The sequence below is a fragment of the Littorina saxatilis genome, linkage group LG12 (genome assembly GCF_037325665.1).
Source record: "Littorina saxatilis isolate snail1 linkage group LG12, US_GU_Lsax_2.0, whole genome shotgun sequence".
Taxonomy (NCBI): Eukaryota; Metazoa; Mollusca; class Gastropoda; order Littorinimorpha; family Littorinidae; genus Littorina; species Littorina saxatilis.
Window position 1 is genome coordinate 31095269 of NC_090256.1, and position 22500 is coordinate 31117768.

At 41.0% G+C, this 22500-nt stretch overlaps 1 protein-coding gene across 2 annotated transcripts in view; it reads right to left on the reverse strand.

Annotated features, from left to right (window-relative positions):
* LOC138981734 (serine/threonine-protein kinase 32A-like) overlaps nucleotides 1–22500 on the reverse strand; it is a 131356-nt gene that overhangs the window by 78379 nt on the left and 30477 nt on the right. For both annotated transcript variants that reach the window (XM_070354805.1, XM_070354803.1), the window contains exon 2: nucleotides 18534–18589. In XM_070354805.1, coding sequence (XP_070210906.1) covers nucleotides 18534–18589 — 56 coding nt within the window. The remainder of the gene's footprint in view (nucleotides 1–18533; nucleotides 18590–22500) is intronic.

Here is a 22500-nt window from a genome sequence, read left to right on the forward strand (position 1 = left end):
GGATGTTCCCGTTCGGTGAGCGTTCAAATGGAAGTATGCTTGTACTGTATGTAGACGCTCGGGGAGCTCTGTGATGGTTTACGGGAGGCTTACTGTGCCTTTAAGTGTAGCTCGCGACTCTGCTGGGGATAGTAACCCCCTGTTTCAGTCTGGCGCTTTTTGTCACCAAGTGGGAAGACTTAGTCTCTTTGTAATGGAACGGGGTCAAGCAATTCAGCATCAGTCCATATACAAAAGTGTGAACTCTTGTCACAAGGACAAGGAGAGCTCAAACGCCGATCTTATTTATATGAACTTCATTTTAGCATCACCATGATGTTTGAACATCATATCTGACTAATTTATGAAGGTGGAAGTAAAAGCTAGTTTTTCAGCACTGATTTCCTCGAAGAGGCCAAGATTTGGGTCTTGGTCTGCTCACAACCGCACGCACGCACACACGCACATACGCTGAACGCATGAAAGCTCCATTCGGCGGACTTTGACTATATGGTTTAAACAAGTTTATTCAATAAATTTCATTGGTATTATTGCTGCATACATGAAATTAGGAACATGGAGCACAACAAGCTAGGCTTATGAGCGTACTCTTAAAAGCAAATGAAATTTGGCGGACAATTTTAATATAACAAGTTTGAAATAATGTCAAAATAATAATGGTAAATTATGGTAGACAAACATGTAACAATAAAAGGAAAAAAACCAACAAAAAAACAATGCTAAACTAACAACAGTAGCCTACTCACACGCGCTCGCACACTCACTCGCACACACACGCATACAATGACTTCCACATGGTTGAAAATAGAATACTACCAGAACAAGGAAATGTAAACAGTACTGCACATGGTCGTTTCGAACATGGATGAGATAAATGCATTCATTATTCAAAACGTTTGCTTAATAAGATAAACCTGAATAACTGGTCAAATATCCATGCATTTTCGCTGTCTGGCTTGTCCCTATTGCCATTCAGAAAATCATCAGCGGTTAGCAAATCATAGTTGGGCTGTGTTGACAAGGTGACTTCACGTATTTGAAGAGATAAGGGGCAATGAAAAATATAGTGCTCCGCATTTTCAACAGGATAACCACAAGTGCATGACGGGTCGGGAATTAAATGTCTGTCAAATAGATCACTATTTAGATTGCTGATCCTCAGTCTCAGTCTGCAATGGATAATTTCTGATTTTCGATCAGATGTGTATCTATACGAGGGAACAACAGAATCATCAGAACTAATACGTTTTTTAAATAACCCAATAGAATCAAGTTGTTTTACAGTATCTAGAAGCTCATTCCACAGGGAAGTCGAAGATAGAAAAAATGACTTTTTATACAATTCAGTTCGAGAGTGGAGAGTCTGTCTGTCAAGTGGTCTTCGTCTATGGTAAGGGTTCACAGAAGCAACGAGAGGAGGCAGAGGTTCTAGTAAGTATGGTGGCACGCGTGCATTAACTAATTTGAAATACAAAATCAATTTGTGTCTTTTTTGCCTCTCCTTCAGTGTTGTCTATATCTCTCCAGGAGAACCGCTCGCACCATCCAAATTCCTTTTACGTAAATTCAATTTAAATCTATCAAGGCCCGCAAATCGAATTTACCTTAGTCTGAGTGAGACTAACGGTCCTGGCTAGGAGACAGCAGTAACCTATATGTAGTCTCAGGCGATGACTAAATGACTTCGTGCACTTTTCTCAAATAGAGATGGGGTACAGGCAGTGGGAAAAAGAGACTGACTTAAAGGTACATTCCTTCTCAGGCAAGCGACTCTCAGGATTTTACACGGGGAAATACAATCTCTAGCTCTCCACTTGGATTCATTCCAGACATCAACAGACATCTTCCAGTGCATAATTGGACATTTTGGCTTGATTAATGTCGCAGATTGACATGGGTGCCACTTAAAAAATCACTCGAATGTAGCGAAAACTAAATCTCATTGTGCACAGAAAGCAGTCTGACTTTTCACGTGTAATAGGCCTATGTGTTCACTGCAGGTGGAAGGACGCCCTGTGCGCATGTAAACGCATGTAAACGCATGGACAGATTTGTGGTGGTGTACATTAACGCTTACACGAGAAGGAATATACCTTTGAAAGGACAGCAGGGATGTCGTAAAACGCCCTTTCTCGGTATCAGTCCTTCCAGTAAGCTTACAAACATCCATGTCCATTGCACCAACAGAAAATGTCATTCACAAACTACTGAGAACAGCTGACAACAGAGACACGCACAGACAATAGAAATTATATGACGGCCTACTAATACTTGTGCCAAAACCTAGGGTTACCATTTTCACGTGAAAATTAGTAATTAACATAATTTTCATTTTGGCCTCGTCACAGTAGTCGGACTCTAAGAGTCCGCACTGAGAGGCTACAACGTCCGGCAAAAATCGTTCTCACACTATTTCTGAAATATCTTTTAATAGAAGGCCTTATCGACCAAGTTATCCGACATGTAGATGCATGTCACAGGTTTCTGCAATAGCGCTTTCATTACCGTTTTTTTTTTGTATCTTAGAAAAGGATAATCGACCCCGAAAACTTTCGAATCGAAGCTGTTTATAGCAGACGGACTTTTGATCGGCTGTGGTCTCACACGTTCACATATATATTTTAAATATATAACTTATTCGACAAGTTGTCGGGCAGACAGCTGTAGGCTACCTCATAATTGTTTCCACTACCACACTCATAAATCTGCTCTGTAGTGTATTAGTGAAGGACAATCGATCCGAAAATGTTCGAATCGAGAGATGAAAAATGGCGGCCGGCCGGACGTGTGCTTAAGGTCCGACCGTTAGCAGACGGATCTGTTCAGTCGAGATTCACACACTTTCACAAATATCTTTCGATAGAATTCGTTATTCATCAAGTTATCGGACAGACAGCTGTATGTCACGGTTGTCTACACATCCGCTCAGCTCTTTTTGTTAATTTGCATCGGATTAAAGAACTATGGACCAGAAAAGTATCGAATCGAAGAATGTTTTGCTCTGGCCGGTGTAACAGTCGAGCATGCGCATTGAACCTCCACAGTCACAAGGCACATGAAAATTAGTAATTAACACGCGAAAATTACTAATTTTTGGCTCACGTAAGTGTAGCCTATGCGATCGTAACTTTGTCTGTCTGTGCGTGTGTGTGTGTGTGCGTGTGTGCGTGTGTATGTCTGTGGTAGAAACTTTAACATTTCGTCATTTGAAGACGTCACATTATGGCGTAAGAGGGTTAGACGTCACGCGAAGGAATTACTGAAAGTCTCGGTCATTGTTATTTTGAGCGGGCCGAGACTAGTTGGCAGTCGTGTCGTAGGTATTTCCCTCCCTCCCTCCCTCCCTCCCTCCCTCCCTCCCTCCCTCCCTCTCCCTCTCTCTCTCTCTCTCTCTCTCTCGCTTTCAACTTCAGGCCCTTCAAGCGTTATTATTCTGATTTGTTTCGATTTGGTTTCATTTTTCATTGCTCATTTTTCTTTTTGATTTATCTCCCTTTCCCCATTCTTTTGCGCTTGGAGGACATCATCTTCTCTGATAAGTCGTTTTGATATTTGTATTGTTGTTTTCATATTTTTTTTCTAACCTGTTGAAGACCATTAGCCTTAGGTCGAAACGTTGTTCATTGTCATTTGTTTGTATATTTCGTTGCGAGTCCAGAATATTAGGTATTACTCTTAGTCGTGTCCCTGTAAGTAGGCTACAGACAGACAGATCTAGATCTAGTGTCTCGCTTTCTTGCACAGTGTCACCTATGCTTACTGTGTGTGTGTGTGTGTGTGTGTGTGTGTGTGTGTGTGTGTGTGTGTGTGTGTGTGTGTGTGTATGTGACGGAGTGATTGAGTTTGTGTTACTATTTCTTACGTGAGCCTTGAAGGCTTCGCCTCTTGTTAGTTTTGGCGCTAGTAAGCCGTCAGAAAGCAAGCCAAAACTGAAAATGAGTAATTAACACGTGAAAATTAGTAATTAACACTTGAAAATTAGTCATTTTCACTACATAATTGTAATTTTCACGTGTTAATTACTCATTTTCACGTGTTAATGACTAATTTTCAGTTTTGGCACTAGTAAGCCGTCATAAGAAATGCTAAACACTTAAACCAAAGACAAATAAAATACGCAAATGAATAGACTAAAAAAAATGGATAGAATTAGCAAGTAGCTTGGGGGATTGGGGGCAAGAGAAGAGAAGGGTGGGGAGGAGGGGGGAGGATAGGAAACACGGGGGAGGGACGGTGTTGCAGGGACTGTGGAGCAAAGCAAAGAAAGCAAGAAAGAGATACAGAGAAACAGAGGCAGAAGAGCGTGGCATAAAGCAACTAAAGACCAGCAGCCGAGAGAGAGAGAGAGAGAGAGAGAGAGAGAGAGAGAGAGAGACAGACAGACAGAGAGAGACAGAGAGACAGAGAGACAGAAACAGAGAGACAAAGACAGAGACACAGACAGACGCAGAGAGACTTAGACTTAGACTTAGACTTAGAACATTTTATTCACATAAAGGGTAGACATTTTAGGCCATTGGCTTAATCTTACAATGTGCCCTTTACATTCACACAAACACATATTCACGCGTGCGCCCGACTAGAATCATAGAAACATCAAACATACAGTAATAATAAATGAGAAAAGTAGTAGAAAATACATGAATGGAACATCAATAAAGCAATTACAGAATGGAACATTAATTACGCAATCACATTTGCGCACTCACACGCAGACGCACAAGGAGGAACACATATAATACTAATAATAATATACACACAACTAAGTGCCATTCAACAAGCACACAGTGAGCCTACCAAGACAGGTAGATTTAGCATTATGTAGGCATGCAGCAGTCAATATTTCAGAGTAATAAAATAATTATAATTAACAAAGCTAGCTACAATACCGGCAGCGTAACTTATGAAGACCTCAGTATGTGTTTCCTGAGGGAGGTTTTGAATGCGAGAGAGAGAGAGAGAGAGAGAGAGAGAGAGAGAGAGAGACAGAGAGAGAGAGAGACAAAGACAGAGACACAGACAGACGCAGAGAGAGAGAGAGAGAGAGAGAGAGAGAGAGAGAGAGGGGTGGGGGGTGGGGGGGACACAGTCTTTCCACAAGAGACCATGGCAAGAGACACTGAGTCCGTCGGCATGAAATTGAGTCGCCCTCGAAATTAGAATCCCCTTCCCCTCTTTTCACCTCCCTGTCCCAGCAATTAAAAACTCCTCCCGGGATTCTCTGCCCGTAAGGCCTAAGCATCAAGGACGGAACAGTAGGGATGTATTTAGCGCACAAAGTCTTCACGAAACGACAGGCGACACATATCTGCTACAAGATCGCTTCATTCATGTTGCACGCTACCCTTGTCAATCTTTGGAAGAGATATGGCAATCACATGTTTTTTTTAAATCAACAAATAAACAAGAAGACTAAATGATTGTTCGACTCACCTTTGTCATTAATTATATGAGAAGAATTGCTGCTCTAGCTTTTGTCTCTAACTAAATTTTGTTTCCGGCTGTCTCTCTCTGTGTGTCAGCGTTGCCTGTGTATGTTTTTCTCACTGACACTCACACCCACACACGAACACACACACACACACACAAACACAAACACACACACACGCGCGCGCGCACATACAAACGCTGTCAAAAACGAAAAATCTATTTTTGATTTTGAAACCCTGCTGGACTGAACTTTGCAAAAGAAATGTCAAACGTTCTCTGTGGCCTGATGCACGATCATATCGTTCTGTAACTCCCCCCCACCCACCCCCAATTAAAAAAAAAGTCCAATACTGGGGACAAAAACACCGCACAAAATCGAAGAAATTAACTGCAGATCAAAAGGCATCAAAACGCAGTTAGCTTGCTAATGTCCCCTGTGAGCGGCTGTCACTGGGTAGGCCACAATCTGGTCGCATCAAACACATCTCAAACTTCGAGAGAAAAACGAAAAGTAAAAGCTTTAGCTGTTACGAAGTCAACTTCGTTCGTCCGGAAACCTTTCATCGAACGAACTGCACAATGATTCTCATGATCTAGTGCAGATGGAGTGCGTAGAGTTCTGTATGAAACAGATAAGACAACGAACATCTATTTGAAGAAAACTGTCGGGAAGTGTATGGAGTAATGCACTGCAGCCGCCTTTTTGCTACGGGAGAAATAACTGCATGGGACGAAATTCGAGACAAAATGTGACCCTCCACCGCGGGATGAGTCGCATGTCACTTTTTCATGATTTTCATATTTTTACACTTTTTTTTTAAAGAGTTTTGTATTCTCTATCCAGTGGTGAAAACCGTTTTAGAAGAGAGTGAACACTTTTCGAGTTATAAGCCTGTGACTATGGTGACCCTCACACTGTTACTAGACACCCCCCGGACTTATATTATGCCTAGCGCAGAACCGCGTGAGGTGACTTGCGACTCATTTCGTGGTGGAGGGTCACAAATAAGCACTGAAACAGTAATTAGTAGTGTCTGCTCAGTACAACTATTGAAATAACTGACGGACCTCCGGCTTAACCGATTCGTGATCTGCTGAAAAATCATAGTATACAGAGGTGTCATTTCATGCAATTTACTAGAAAGATGAAATCTTTCTTGCAAACCAAGTGATGGCGCTAGTATTTGTTCTTCTTCTTCTTCTTCAGCGTTCCAGAATGTTCTGGTTACGTGTGAGCTCGTTTTCCCCATTTGGGTTCCCCAAACTATTCTCTCAGAGCATAGTCAGCTTCACTCCGCTTTCGTTGAGCATAGGCATGCTGGGTATTTTCGTGTTTCCATAACCCACCGAACTCTGACATGGATTACAGGATCTTTTCCGTGCGTACTTGGTCTTGTGCTTGCGTGTACACACGAAGGGAGTTAAGTCACTAGCAGGTCTGCAAAGTTGACCTGGGAGATCGGAAAAATCTCCACTCTTAACCCGCCAGGCGGCAGCGACCAGTATTTGTTCAAACCGGTACGCAAACTTTTATGATGCAAACTGAAACAGTCCAGAAAAACCCCAGTAGGCTGGTCATTGGAACCAGTGAGATTCCAACTCAGAGTACTCAATCAATCAATCAATCAATCAATATGAGGCTTATATCGCGCGTATTCCGTGGGTACAGTTCTAAGCGCAGGGATTTATTTATTTTATTTTATTTTTATTTTATGCAATTTATATCGCGCACATATTCAAGGCGCAGGGATTTATTTATGCCGTGTGAGATGGAATTTTTTACACAATACATCACGCATTCACATCGGCCAGCAGATCGCAGCCATTTCGGCGCATATCCTACTTTTTCACAGCCTATTATTTCAAGTCACACGGGTATTTTGGTGGACATTTTTTTATCTATGTCTATACATGTACAATTTTGCCAGGAAAGACCCTTTTGTCAATCGTGGGATCTTTAACGTGCACACCCCAATGTAGTGTACTGGTTTTGTTGTTTCACCAGCAAAAAAAACAAACCGGTAGTTCTAACAATCAACCGGTAGGTCATACCGGCAGCCAATTTTGTTCCGGTATTTTCTCATTTCAACCGGTAAAATACCGGTAATTACCGGTTAACGCCAAAACTGTAATAAAAACCTCAAATATGGTTTCAGTTCAGTTCAGTTCAGTTCATCTCTCTCTCTCTCTCGCTCTCTCTCTCATTCACACACACACACACACACACACACACACACACACACACACACACACACACACACACACACACACACACACACACACACACACACACACTTAAAGAAACAAAAACAAGACAGGACCAAAAAAGGTTGAAACCCAGGCATTAAACTCGCTTCAAGACGATCTTATTTTGTTTTGGATCAATGACCTCCAGATGGAACCCATCTATGACATATTGATTCCTCAGGCAGTATTCGTGCCTTTGGTGGCTGATTTCATCCTCTGGCGTGCCCCAGTCATCTCCAAGACATACGCTCGTGCTATCATCGCGAGCATATCAGCCCGGGAGAACAGCTTTCAGCCATTCACAGCTTCTGAGCCTTACGGAGTATTTTCCTTCTTCAATATCGAACAAAGTCAAAGATTCCGAGACTCCGACAGTGTAGTATGCAGTGTAGTATAGGTCATTCATTCTCAGCGTGCTAACAGGGTTGCTTCGTTAAAAGGGACAGTGCAGCTCCCCTATCCCTGCATAGATCCCCTGGGCGTTCAGCGACGCTTCAGGCATCTTTTCATTTAGAACTTTGCCAAGTTTCAAATGACTTTCTTGAAAGGAGTAGAACACTGCAATTTTGCGACGATTGTTTTTCTCATTTTTTTTAATTATCCTGGTAGGTTAGTGAAAGACGGACAAGCGAAGCGGAAGCACCAGATCAGGTTGCGCAATAATCACACCAAAAGCGAACATGGAGGTCGAATAGTCTTGACGAGAGCGAGAGTTCTTTCTATGTTGTGTAGTTTACGTCAAGACATTGTCACGATTGTGTTAAAATACGTGAGAAAATTGTAAACCATAGAACGTATACTTGATTCCATTTTGACATGTCGCACAGTCTTGATACGCCCTGATATCACCCTTCGTGGTGGACTGGGCGTCCAGCAAACAAACAAACAAACAGTCTTGATAGCCCCGGATCGTGACTACGGGAAATGTTGACCATATTTTGGAGGAAGATGCGAACTGAAAAATCGCATACAATTTCGTTTGGCAAGGGTTTTGTGGTCATCTGTGGGATTATTTTGTGAATATTTTGACTGTTTATATCCTCGTCTGCGACAAAAGGACAAATCGTTGCTTTCATAGTGCTCTAATGCGCACTCCATCTTTAAGTTCAATGCGTGCAAGAGTTTCAAGCAACAAAATAGGTCGTCTTTTCATTCATCAACAAATAAACTCAACTCAACTCAACTCAACTCAAATTTTATTGGCTTTAATTTTCACATAGAAGAATTTGTCTTGCGCTTGGGATTAGGACATAGTCAGAAAGTAAGAGTATAACATATAAAAACAGCATTCATATCACATTTCATGTATCACACACAGTAATCACTAGTATAGGCCTAGGCCTACAGATATATCACACATGCAAATAAGTAGTATAGACCTGCTAACTAAAATAATAACAGAGACAGAAACAAAAACTGGGCACAACATTTACACGTGTGTGACCTACTTTACATCAAGTGCCTGTGATCTATAAATAACAATAATTGCGTTTAAAATAAACATGAATAATGCCGATGTTTGCTAACTCAGCCCAGAGAGCAGAAAATGGCTTCCTGGTTTGAGGATGGAATCCCCCATTTCTTAACCCGAGTCGAGTGTTTTGTGTGGGATGCACTCGGACTACGAGTGGCCAGGACAATGCCTTACACTGACTTTCGCCTAGAAGCAAAGTAAACATAAGTGTGATCACTGTTGAAATCAACCGAAACTGGTCGAGACAACTGAGTGAGGTGAACAAGTTTTAAACACATTTTTTGGCTAAACCTCTTACACACGTCATGGCTTTCGGCATAGCACACGTGTGAAAAAAACAACCCCACATCAAAACAGGAACACAGGAACTCGTGTGCCTCTCAGTGCCCTAAAAATTCAAGGACAAATTTCTAAACGCAGAGAAAACGAGCAGACAAAAGAGAGGCTCTACCAAGACATGTTCAGCTAGTTCTGCCTGCCTATGCTTACTTTTGTTGTGATGATTTCTTACCTTTTCGCTTCATTCTTAAAAACAAAAAATCACACCAAAAAGTCTTCCCAGATGAAAGGAACGGAACAAGCACCTATGCATTAAAGGCACAGTACGCCTCCCGTAAACCATCACAGATACTGTCAGGCTTTTACACAAAGTACAAATACCCTTTCGTTTAAACACTCACCGCTTGAGAACATCCTAGGTGCCCTACGTAAAGAGCGAGCAATTTTCAAAGAATTAATTTTGCGGATTGTCTGATAACAAAATCGGACCGTGGTGCGTTTTGGCGCTAGACCTAACTTTTAAAATCTAAATAATAAATTGACAGCTTGTTGCACAAACATTCTTAAATCATAAAAGAATTATTTTTTTCATCAAGACAAGATCAGTACAATTCGAAGTTTTGAAAGTTTGAAAAAAGAAAAACCCGGAAGCAGGGTCACGCAAGGTCGTGGTTCTCGTAGCAGACGACGGTTATGCCTATCGCCAGTTCCTCTGAACAGTCAAAAGCCATCGCCAGAGTTCGTGGGAATCGCAGCCGTTTGTTGCGTTTAGATTCAGAGGTACATAATAACATGCTATTGCAGATAAGCTTACAATGAGTCGCATTGAAATCACAAACTGACGACTATATTGTGAAAAAAAGGAAACTGGATCACACGGGTTCACAATGGCTCAGGGGTAAGATAAACCACGCAAAAATCATTTCTTTGAAAATTGCTCGCTCTTTACGGAGGGCACCTAGGATGTTCTCAAGCGGTGAGTGTTTAAATGAAAGGGTGTTTGTACTGTGTGTAAAAGCCTGACAGTATCTGTGATGGTTTACGGGAGGCTTACTGTGCCTTTAAAAAGACAGTTAGGTAAAGCGCCCAGTCCGGTGATCTTCCACACGTAACAAGAGACACTAAGGAGAGGAATTCTCAAGAAATATTGACATCCTGCGAGCGTTTCGATGCTTGGCACAGCTGGATCTACGTCAAGAAGGCATTGAAAGTCAGTATACCACTTCCATACGGAATTTCTTTCTCTGTGAAAAATAAAATCATTGCAAAACAGAATCAAGAATGGTAAGTTATTGAGACCTGAGTAATTTTTGTTTTGTCATAAATAAAAACGTTCAAATAACTTACCATTCTTGTTTTTTACTATAAATTTTGGAACGTTAACAGTCTACCTGTACTCTACAAGGACTCTGCCCCTGTCACAAAATATATCAAATTCCTAAAATAAGAAACATCGCCAGACACCATTGTTACTGTCGCGGGTAATTGTACCATGGTTCTTTTCTTCGTCAAGAGCAGCTGTGTCTGAAGTGGAACTTAATTAACAGTGCGTCTCTCTCTACCGACATACTATGCCTTTTTTGGACACTTCCCCCGTTGGATTTTTACTTATTCAGCTACGGTAACAGGAACTGTAGTTCTTCTTCCGTCGGCTGGGTCTCTGGGGAAGCGCATATAGTTGACAGTCAGTCTCTTATGACGAGTCTCTAAAAGTCTTCTCTTTTTATTATCCTTATCATTATCATTATTATCGAGGAAAGGTCTCGTGACCTACAAACAGACCGTTTTTCGTGTCGTGCACAAGAGCAAGCGAGTGCTAGAGCGAATGGGCTTTGATACCCAACCTCCAATACGAATAAATGGCGTTCGTCCCATATTCGAGGCAATTTTTGATGGCTGATGCATCGGCAGATTTGAGCACAGTGCTATCTCTGTATCCCATCTCCAGGAGTCTTCTTTTCCTCCCCCGAGACAGCAGCAAAACCAACATCTACAGAAAAGATCTCAGACTCATTTCCTCATGAGCAATTAATGTCATGTTCCAATTCCTCCGCCTGACACTTCACGCCAAAAAAGATATGAAAGTAAGGAAGTGGTTAGAACGCAGTGGAATTTAGCTTCACGTTTCTAAGAGGTAAACAAAAGAAGGATGACCTTTGACAAAATCATTGTTTTCGTATTCGGACAAAAGTAAGTAAGTAAATAAGTAAGGTGTTAAGGCTGGAGTATACACCTGAGGCCATATTTCAAAGTGGTTAGGCAGTTTTAAAGGTTTGTTTTTATGTTAGTTCAGTGTTTTGTTTATCAGGAAAAAACAAAATGAATAGAGCTTGTCGCGCAAAATTTTGAGATAACGACTGAAGTTTGAGCATAGGTATGAGATTTTTTCACGCAAACCCTACTGAAGAATTTGTGATATTGTATTGTAAATATGTTAACAAAAAAACAATCGTATGATCACAAACTGAAGAAGAGAAATAGGGAAGCAAAATAGAACATCAAACATAGTGATTTTACAGGTGAATTTGGAAAAAAAACCGTATGTATCCATTTTTGAAGCCCAATTTGAAGCATGGAACACAGTCAAACATAAATTAAAAGTGTTAAAGTGGTTACAGTGTTCAGAAATAGTGTTAAATAACAAGTTGAGTTATCCCTCTTCACAAATTTTAAAAGAAATACACCTCTTGTCGCGCAAAATTTTGAACTGTGATGCTTTTACTACCCCCACCCCCTACTCATTTTTCAGAAAAGAGTGCATATTATCTTCCAAATAGACAAGCAAGGTAGTCAGATGATCAAAACTTAAGAACAGAAATAGGGAAGCAAAATAGAACATGCAACATAGTGATTTAACTGGTGAATTCAGAAAACAACAACTTTTTTACTCATTTTATTAGCTGAATTCAAAGCTTGGAAGACAGAAATAAATAAATTAAAAGTGCAAAACTGGTTACAGTGTTCAGAAATAGTGTTAGATACCAAGTTGAGTTATCCCTCTTCATCACAGTTAAAAGAAACGCACCTCTTGTCGCGCAAAATCTTGAACTGTGATGCAGAACAGAAATAGGGAAGCAAAAAAGAACACCCAACAGTGCTTTAACTGGTGAATTCAGAAAAAAACCACTTTTTTTTACTCATTTTATAAGCTGAATTTAAAGCTTGGAAGACAGAAAAAAATAAATTAAAAGTGCTAAAGTGGTTACAGTGTTCAGAAATAGTGTTAGATACCAAGTTGAGTTATCCCTCTTCATCACAGTTAAAAGAAACACACCTCTTGTCGCGCAAAATCTTGAACTGTGATGCTTTTACTACCCCCACCCCCTACCCATTTTTCAGAAAAGAGTGCATATTATCTTCCAAATAGGAAAGCAAGGTAATCAGATGATCAAAAACTTAAGAAGATAAATAGGGAAGCAAAATAGAATATCCAACATAGTGATTTAACTGTTGAATTCAGAAAAAAACACTTTTTTTTCTCATTTTTGAAGCTGAATTAGAAGTTTGGAAGACAGAAATAAATAAATTAAAAGTGCTAAAGTGGTTACAGTGTTCAGAAATAGTGTTAGATACCAAGTTGAGTTTTCGCTCTTTATCACAGTTAAAAGAAACACACCTCTTGTCGCGCACAATCTTGAACTGTGATCCTTTTACTACCCCCGCCCCCTACCCATTTGAACACAAAAGAGTGCATATTCTCTTCCAATTAGAAAAATAAGTAATTTTAAGCAACTGGACATTTTTAAAATACATCTTTTCTGTCAGTCCAAGGATTGCTTAGTCCATTAAAAACAAACAGACTAGGATTTAGCGCACCCATTTTAAGAAAAAGTTAACATGATAATTGATATATCAGACTTTTTTTATGCAATTACTACTGAAGATTCCAGACCAGGTAAAACAATCATTTTATATCCTTTGTCACATTTTTGAATTTTTTTTTATCAATCTATCTATAGTGAGTCTTGTCTCTTTGTGTCATTTAGTTATTTTCAAGAATTCTAACCTAGCAACAAAAAAAAAACAAAAAAAATCCCTACCTACCTACCCTATTTTGTTTACCCATGTCATTAGAAACAGACAATTTATTTTTATTGGCCTAAAGATCTTGAAACATTTGTTTTAATAGAGAAATAACAAGTACAGCCCTTAGCTGTGTCACTCGAATTTCTTTGTCAGGCTGAAACTTAGCTGTTGCGTTGAAGTCTGCTGTGTGTGTCTGGGTCCAAAGCAACTTTCACATTCTCATCTACACACTCACGTTACTCACACAAGTATACAATTCTACCCACAGAGGCGTTCGGGGATGGGGGTCTCGCACTCGGGCGAATCACACCACAAAATACAAAGTATAACGTACACAGATTTTTCTATTGAACCAAAAAGCAAATTAAATCATGAATAAATCAATCAAGCAAAACTTCCACACAATGACACACTCCCTCTCGGTTCACACTGCGCCCTGGGCGTGCACACTTGGCAGCACGTATACCGTTCCGACGCCGTTTGTCTTCCTGCAAGTTCAGCACAGGCACACGATTGTCCAAGAATCACAATAATCCTCGTGAATGTCACAGCAGGCATAGTAAGGTTACGTAGAAAAGTCCAAAAGGGTGCGTTAATGGTGGTAATCCGGCACACACACAAACACACACAAACACACTGACACACACACACACACACTGACACACACATATACGACACACAACGTCACACACACACACACACACACACACACACACACACACACACACACACACACACACACACACACACACACACTCCGGTTTGGTAAGTTACCTGATAAATGTGGTTCTCAACTCACATGACCAATTTGTCATCTTCCAGTGTGAAATTCAGATCTGCCCCAAGTACGTGCAATAAAATGTAGAAGCGATAATCTGAAAAATATCTTTTCGCGTGAACGCTGCATTGGCGAGTACACATGTAAAGGCCCGACCAGACACTCCCGGCCGACCCTGTCCACATTTGACTTATGCTCAAAACGGCGCACCGCGTCGTGCTATGATCGCGAAGCGTTATTTGCAGAAGAATAGCGCGTGTTCTAATTTCTATGACACAGACATAGAACGACGGAAATTTGACCAATCAGAGCAAACCAGAGCGATGACGTCAGCTGCTCGCGGCGCGGCAGTCGAATGCAACTGAACGGTGACCCGCTCACTGATACCGCGTTGTGAAAAAAATCGTCGATGTGTGGCCACTCGGCAAATCCCGCGCGACGCACAAAACGGCCTGCGGCGCATAGAGCGTAAAACGGCGGCCAAATGTGGTCGGCCCTTTAGGGAGACAATTCCCCAATCACATGTCGTCTGCTATGCTACAAATGACACACTCCCTCTCGGTTCACACTGCGCTCTGGGCGTGCACACTTGGCAGCACGTATACCGTTCCGACGCCGTTTGTCTTCCTGCAAGTTCAGCACAGGCACACGATTGTCCAAGAATCACAATAATCCTCGTGAATGTCACAGCAGGCATAGTAAGGTTACGTAGAAAAGTCCAAAAGGGTGCGTTAATGGTGGTAATCCTGCACACACAAACACACACACACCGTCACTGACACACACACACACTGACACACACACACACACATACACTGACACACACACACACATACACATACACTGACACACACACACACACACACACACACACACACACACACACACACACACACACACACACACACACACACACACACACACACACACTCCGGTTTGGTAAGTTACCTGATAAATGTGGTTCTCAACTCACAAGACCGATTTGTCATCTTCCAGTGTGAAATTCAGATCTGCCCCAAGTACGTGCAATAAAATGTAGAAGCGATAATCTGAAAAATATCTTTTCGCGTGAACGCTGCCACGTCAGTCCGATGTCTTTTACTATCCAGAGCAGGGATGAACACACTTTTTCATCAGCAGTTTGTTATGTTTATCCGCAGACTGCTTTCCATTACTTGTCTGTTTTAGATTGACTCGTAGGGTTCTTCAGCCAGGCAAGAAGTGCTTGTTTACTGACACGTTCTCACGCACGACATGTCGTAAATGCAAGTTCTAACGATTGTTTTTTATTGCACTGATAGAGAATGTCGATAGTTGTAAACTTCTGCCATTTCCTAATGTTTATTTCATTATTTTGCATACGGATATGGCTAATAAGTGGATAATCTGTCACGACACGAAACGCGTTCTAAATCCGGGAAGGGAGGTGTGTCCTACAGCCTTAAGTGAGAGGATGCCAGGTGACAAGTCAGGTGACAAGTAAACAAATACGTATATCAATTAACTTAGATATCAAATTTCAACAACGAAATGATAAAACTAGTGATATCGATTTGAGGTTACTGCACATTCTAGCGGCAGGCGTTTTCAAGATTGTTGACCAAAGTTGGCTACTTTAAAACAATTAACATCGCAAGACCTTTCTTGTGTGTTAAAATCGTCTCATACGTTTACCACTTGGCCAAAGCACATGAAGCAACAAACTGCATAAAAAGACAGACAAACAGACAAACAGGACAGACAGACAGACAGACAGGCAGGCAGAGAAAGAAAGTTTAACACGAAAAAGACAAGGGAACGGCAGGAAAACAGCAGCACTTTTTTTAATTCATGGTATCATTCGACAATCGGAAGGAAATGAGAGACTCCCCAAAGAAGCGAGGACGTTACAGAAAGGTTCTTGTGGACTGGCCCGATCTTCCTACTCGCCATTCATCCTAATTGGACCGGGGTCGCTGGCAAGGGGGGATCTTCGGGGCCCACAATCAATGCTCAACCCGTGCGGGGTCTCTGCAGGGTAAACAGCTGGGGAGATTTCTCTGTTGACACAATCATATCTCTCAAACTACTTGGTAAATTCCCATCCTCTTTCACTGTTTCATATCCCTCGAGACTGCTGCAATGCCCTGGTCTAAAAAGTCCTCGTATGGTGGTCTCTTGCCTCGTTACTATATTCGCAAAACACTGCGGTAGACACCATTCACATTTACATGTGCCAGACTGAGAAAGTCCATGGTCTAATCGTCTGGGGCTCTTAAAAAACATTGTGGTAGACTAGATCCATTTACATGTACTCGATGGCATTCTAAATGTACCGGTCTTTAGTACAAATCGACGACCCTGTGATAACGTTACACGAAATTCACTGAACTGCCAGCAGAGAAAGCGTAATGACTTTAACCCAGTTTTGTTCAGTCAGCAAACACACAGAATGCTTATTGTTACTGAGTTGCAGCTTCGGGTTCTCTTGCTGTTTTCAATAACACAGCTTTTCAGACAGCATTCAGCATACATAAAAAAAACAGTAGTCAAATAACTATAAAGTAGCTCCGTCGTTTCGTTGTCATCGATATATCAAGTGGAACTGTACCTTTCCGTTGACATAAACCGAGTAAAAACTTCACAATCAATACGAACAGTCTGACAATTATTTTTTCTTAATCTAAAATACAGTTACAAAACGCGGGTTGATTGTTTTGTGGAGTTGCTTGCTCGGTAAAACTGCACATCGTAATAATTGCCAGTCCATGTTGTCAAGATCAATGGCCATGCTTCAAATACAAAAAGGTTACTGCACATTCCAGCAGCAGGCGTTTTAAAGATTGTTATTTCAACAAACAGCGTCGGCTAGCAACTTAGGAAACGTAAAATAGAAATGTGGAAAGGAGTTAACTAACCTAGCAAACAAATACGCCAGAACCCCACTAATGGCCTGTTTCCTAAGATCGATGATATTTCGTGCTGGCTGGAGGTAACTGTTTTAGACTACCTGTTATCTTAACATTTCTAGTCTAGACAAGACAAAACACCACCCACTTATGAAGCTTTGAGGCCCAAGAGAGAGAGAGAGAGAGAGAGAGCCACGCATGAGCCCATACACGAGTACAGTTTTCTGTGCCAAAGCGAAAATAAAAAAGCAGCCACATAATCCCTTTTAATACCCCCCCCCCCCCCCAATCCAGGTGCCAATATTTTTTGACAGATTACCTTTCGGTCTATGCAAAACAAAACACCATTGATTGAACTCGGAGGCTCAGAAAACAGCAGAAACAAATGGGTCCATATATACACACACAAGAGAGGTTTATGCGCGGGAGCGAAAGAAAGAAACAGGTGCGTGATATCTTCCTACAAATGAGTTCATACACAAGGGAGATTTCCCGTGCCAAAGCAAAGGAAACAAACAGCTACATGATCTCTTCCTCTATGGAGAACACACTGGCCAGATGATCGATGAGATCGAAAGAGATCGATACGACCCGACCTTGCGCTAAAAGCGTGAAGAGTGATCAGGAACCAAACGCGATTATCGCTCCAAGCTTACAGCATCTCCCGGCTAGGTGTACTAAACAAACGTTGCGAGACGAGGAGAAAATGGAATCTGGCGCCCATCTCGTGAGCAAAGTACAGGGACTCTAAACGCCACAAGAGAAGAGAGAGGGGAAATGAAGAAACGTAGGAAGGGAGGAAAGAATAACATGGGAAGAAAATGGAAAAAAGATAAACTATATTACAAAAGGAAGGAAGGAAGGAAGGAAGGGAAAAGGGAAGAAAGCAAGAAAGCAAGCAACCAAGCAAGCTAAGAGGAAGGGGGGAAAACCCCAAGTAAAACAGGAAGAAAGGGAAAAAATGAACATTGGATAAAGTAAAATTTTAAAAAATGATTCAAGTATCCGAAATAACGCAAAAAGAAAAGAGCTACATGAAATGCAGCCAACTAAGAATAAAAAAAGGAAAGCCATTTTAAAACACTTGTGACGATTAAATCACACTGAAAAGCCTTTAAGCACAAGCTATGTTCACAAGAAATAAGAACAACATCGTTTGATCAAATTAAGGATTTTGTGATTAGCTGCACATAACCATTAAACGAACAGACCGTACACACACTTCAAAAAAGACTTAGAGATACAAAGAACGAGCATGCAGGACATCAAATAGATTACCAGGAAAACAGACAAAAGTAACAAACCGCACAAACAAAAAAGAAATCCATCACTTTCACAATCAATTGCCATGGGGTGGATTAAAGCAGCCGATACACATAATACAAAAATCAAATAATCTTTGAAGTCTGACCTTTCCAAAGCTGCCTTTTCCAATAGCACGCAGAATCTGAAAGTGGTCGAAGTTTACTGAAATGAGAAAAGAGAAAAATAGTCAGTAAAAGCCATCAGTAGACGAAAAAAATAATAAAACACACTTCGTTGAACTAGTTCTCCAAGTGAAGATATATTGCCTCTGCAGAGAAAAAATAATGACAATTTTTAAGATCCTTAGTTGAACTAGTTCTCTTAGTGAAGACATATATATTGCATCTGCACAAAAATTAAAAGAATAATAATAATGAAAACAAAACATCCCTCGTTGAACTACTTCTCGAAGTGAAGACAAGTTTTCTTCTGACTCAAATGTCACGAGCACGCTATTGATCTGACATTTTGTAAGTCAGTATTCTCTTTCATGTAGCGCAGTTCAACGACCAAGATAGCCCCAAGCCGACATCGATCGCACCGACGCACCCTCCCTTGGCTTTCTTTACGGATGTTACTAACTTGAAAATACGGTATTTGCAGATTGACGGAGTACGTCTTTATTCCACTGTGTCACTAGAACACTGTGGCATGAAACATAACGGATCCACGGTGCCATTACCACCCCGAAAGCCATGTCTTAAATTAAGAAATGTCAGTGATTTTGTGTACGTGTATGTGTTTTTTGGTATGTGTCCTGGTAGAAGGATGGTATTATCACATGTAATGCCTGGCCAAATCTGAGACGGCAAGTCGAATCGACTACACATGTAGGCCTGTGCATTTAAAGGCGTGTATGTGTGATGTGATGTAGTGAGTTTAATTTTTGTTGTTGATAAATTCATTTCTTTTAAAAAAAGCCACTAGTAGCTTTTACAAAATTAATTCTTTAAAAAAATCCTACTGTGTTCAGAGAGTACTCAGGTTGTTCATTTGTGTTATTTGATCAAGTGGAGCGATGGTATTATCCCTTGTAAAAATAAAAAATAAATAAAAAAATAAAAAGCTTGGCCAGATCTAAGACAAACGGGAAGAAATGTGCCTTTAATCCTATAACTCACAGTAAATTCTATCCCTGGCCCTCATTCTAACTCTTTTGAGTGCAATCACTTGCTGTTCTACAGACATGGTGGCAACGCGAGAGGATGGTCTACAGAACCGGTGGTCTGTCATGGTGGCAAAAAGACAGTGACGTGTAATATGACTGTAACAAGAACAAGATGGTTCGTCGTCTAACGACACAGCAAAGTATCAACACGATAGACTATAGACTATAGTGTATGAAAGGATTACAGCACCTTAAAGGCATAGTAAGCCTTCCGTAAACCATCACAGATACTGTCAGGCTTTTACACACAGACTCAGTACAAACACCATTTCATTTAAACGCTCACCGCTTTTGAACATCCTAGGTGCCCTTCGTAAAGAGCGAGCAATTTTCAAAGAATTTATTTTTGCGTGGTTTATCTTACCCCTGAGCCATCGCGAACCCGTGTGATCCAGTTTCCTTTTTTTCACAATGTAGTCGTCAGTTTGTGATTTCAATGCGATTCGCTGTAAGCTTATCTGCAATAGCACGTTATTGTGTACCTCTGAATCTAAACGCAACAAACGGCTGCGATTCACACGAACTAGAGCGGTGGAAGTTGACTGTTGAGAGGAACAGGCGCTAGGCATAACCGTCGTCTGCTACGAGAAAGACGGTTTGCGTGACACGTTTCCGGGCTTTTCTTTTTCCAAACTTTCAAAACTTGTCTTAATGAAAAAAAAGAATTCTTTTATGATTTAAGAATGTTTGTGTAACAAGCTGTCAATTTATTATCTAGATTTTAAAAGTTAGTTCTAGCGCCAAAACGAGGCGCCTGATTTGCCGATCAGACGGTCCATATCAGTACAATTCGAAGTTTTGAAAGTAATAGCACGTTATTGTGTACCTCTGAATCTAAACGCAACAAACGGCTGCGATTCACACGAACTAGAGCGGTGGAAGTTGACTGTTCTTTGAAAATTGCTCGCTCTTTACGTAGGGCACCTAGGATGTTCTCAAGCGGTGAGTGTTTAAACGAAAGGATGTTTGTACTGTGTGTAAAAGCCTGATCGTATCTGTGATGGTTTACGGGAGGCTTACTGTGCCTTTAACTAAAACTGAAAAATCCAAACAAGCTTTGACAGTATGGATCGGGTATCAACGTTTATTCATATGTTCTTAAAACAGCAGTAATATTGGCTAAAACAATACACGTTACAAATTTAGCATTTTAATCCAACGTTTTCGATTCACAGCCTTATTCACAAAATTGCACAAATGAGATTTTTTCTCGGCCGTTTTCTTGAGTAAAGGTGAACAGAAGATAAACACAGCAGACTTTTAGATCTCGCTCTCAATTTTTCTTCAGTACCAAATGGTACACAAATAACTAATGACGGCAAGGTACATTCTGTCGAGATGTTCGGTCATAAAACTAAGGTTCACTGTTATAACATCCCTCCAGGGGTGCAATCTGTGGTCCTTTCTGGTAAGCAGCAGACGGTTCCGGACAGAAATGTGTCTCTCCGGTCATATAGCGTTGCACTTTATTTACTGCGACTGCCCCGAGGTGAGTACTCTCTGCCCTACTTTATGTTGATGACAGCAATGGCAGAGCGGTAGGACAAAAACACTATTGACCCGAAGAAGGCTGTCTTGTCCATCTACAGGAAGACATACACACAGACACAAATGCACGTACACACACAAATTTAAAAGCACACACACACACACACAAAGACACACACGCGCTCACACCCACGCAGGCACGCACACACACGTACACACCAGTCACACACACACGCGCACACACACGCGCGCGCCCACACGGGCCCACGCACGCACGCCCACGCACGCGCGCACACACACACACACACACACACACACTCACACACAGAGCACCATAATCTTATATATGTTATATTGATCTTGTCCCAAAAGCCCACAACATTCAATGCACACAATTCGTTTGCCTCATGCCTTATTACCGAAGTGCCAGAAAGAAATGAAGAAAAACTAGCAAAGTGAGTTTCTTCCTTTCACCAATATCATTTGAATACCGATAGCCCATACACAAACCGAACACAGCCAAAGTAAATCAAATATGTCCCATCTAGAGGATGCAACAAGCCTCCCCCCCCCCCCTCCTTCCCCACCCCTATCCTAAACTCATATCAGAGAAATGAACTGTAACTCTTTTCAATTTATATCCCGGTAAAAAAAAAAAACCACAAAAACAACAAACAAAAACTTGTTCCAAAGGTGGCATGTTTTTGTAAAGCCTCTTTGTCCACCAAAGAACTACGCATGAGATCAGCAATCAGCCTACGACATACAAAAACAACAACAAAACAAAAATCAAGTGAAATTAGTACATTAATCTGTCGAACTCGCCAGTGACAAGCCAGTATAGCGCAGTAGTACGTGCGAGTAACAAGAAAGCGCGCTTTTCTTTATTCTTATAAAACTTCCTCAGCTTTTTTTTTTATCCAAACAAAACAGATTCGGGAAATGATAAAGAATAAGATGATATCACTAATATTTTATTTTTAATTTGAATTGAGATTTTTGATGACCAAACTGATTAATTAATGTTTAAGCTTCCAAACTGAAATGCAATCCAATAGTCCGGGCTTTGTCCACCACCACCACCACCCTCGTCTCAATTCCCAGTCTAAGTTAAAACATTTAGTCACAAAAGAAAGAACAAAATGATAACTCAAATCCTTCGTTTGGGAAATTTTCTAAATTAAAGAATATTTTCCAGGATAAAGGAGAACATCTAAATTTCTGCCGAGATTCAAGTCTCTGCAGCAAGTCGCATGGAGCAGCCTATGATTTAGGGTGCGCTCAAGATTTATCATTCACCATATGCTGACAGTCCGCTCTCCTGCCATACATCCTGGGCTATAGAACGAATCAACTCTGGATTCTCTGCTGTAATATCGGTGATGGATGAGGGACTGGATTATGTCATCGGTTTTTT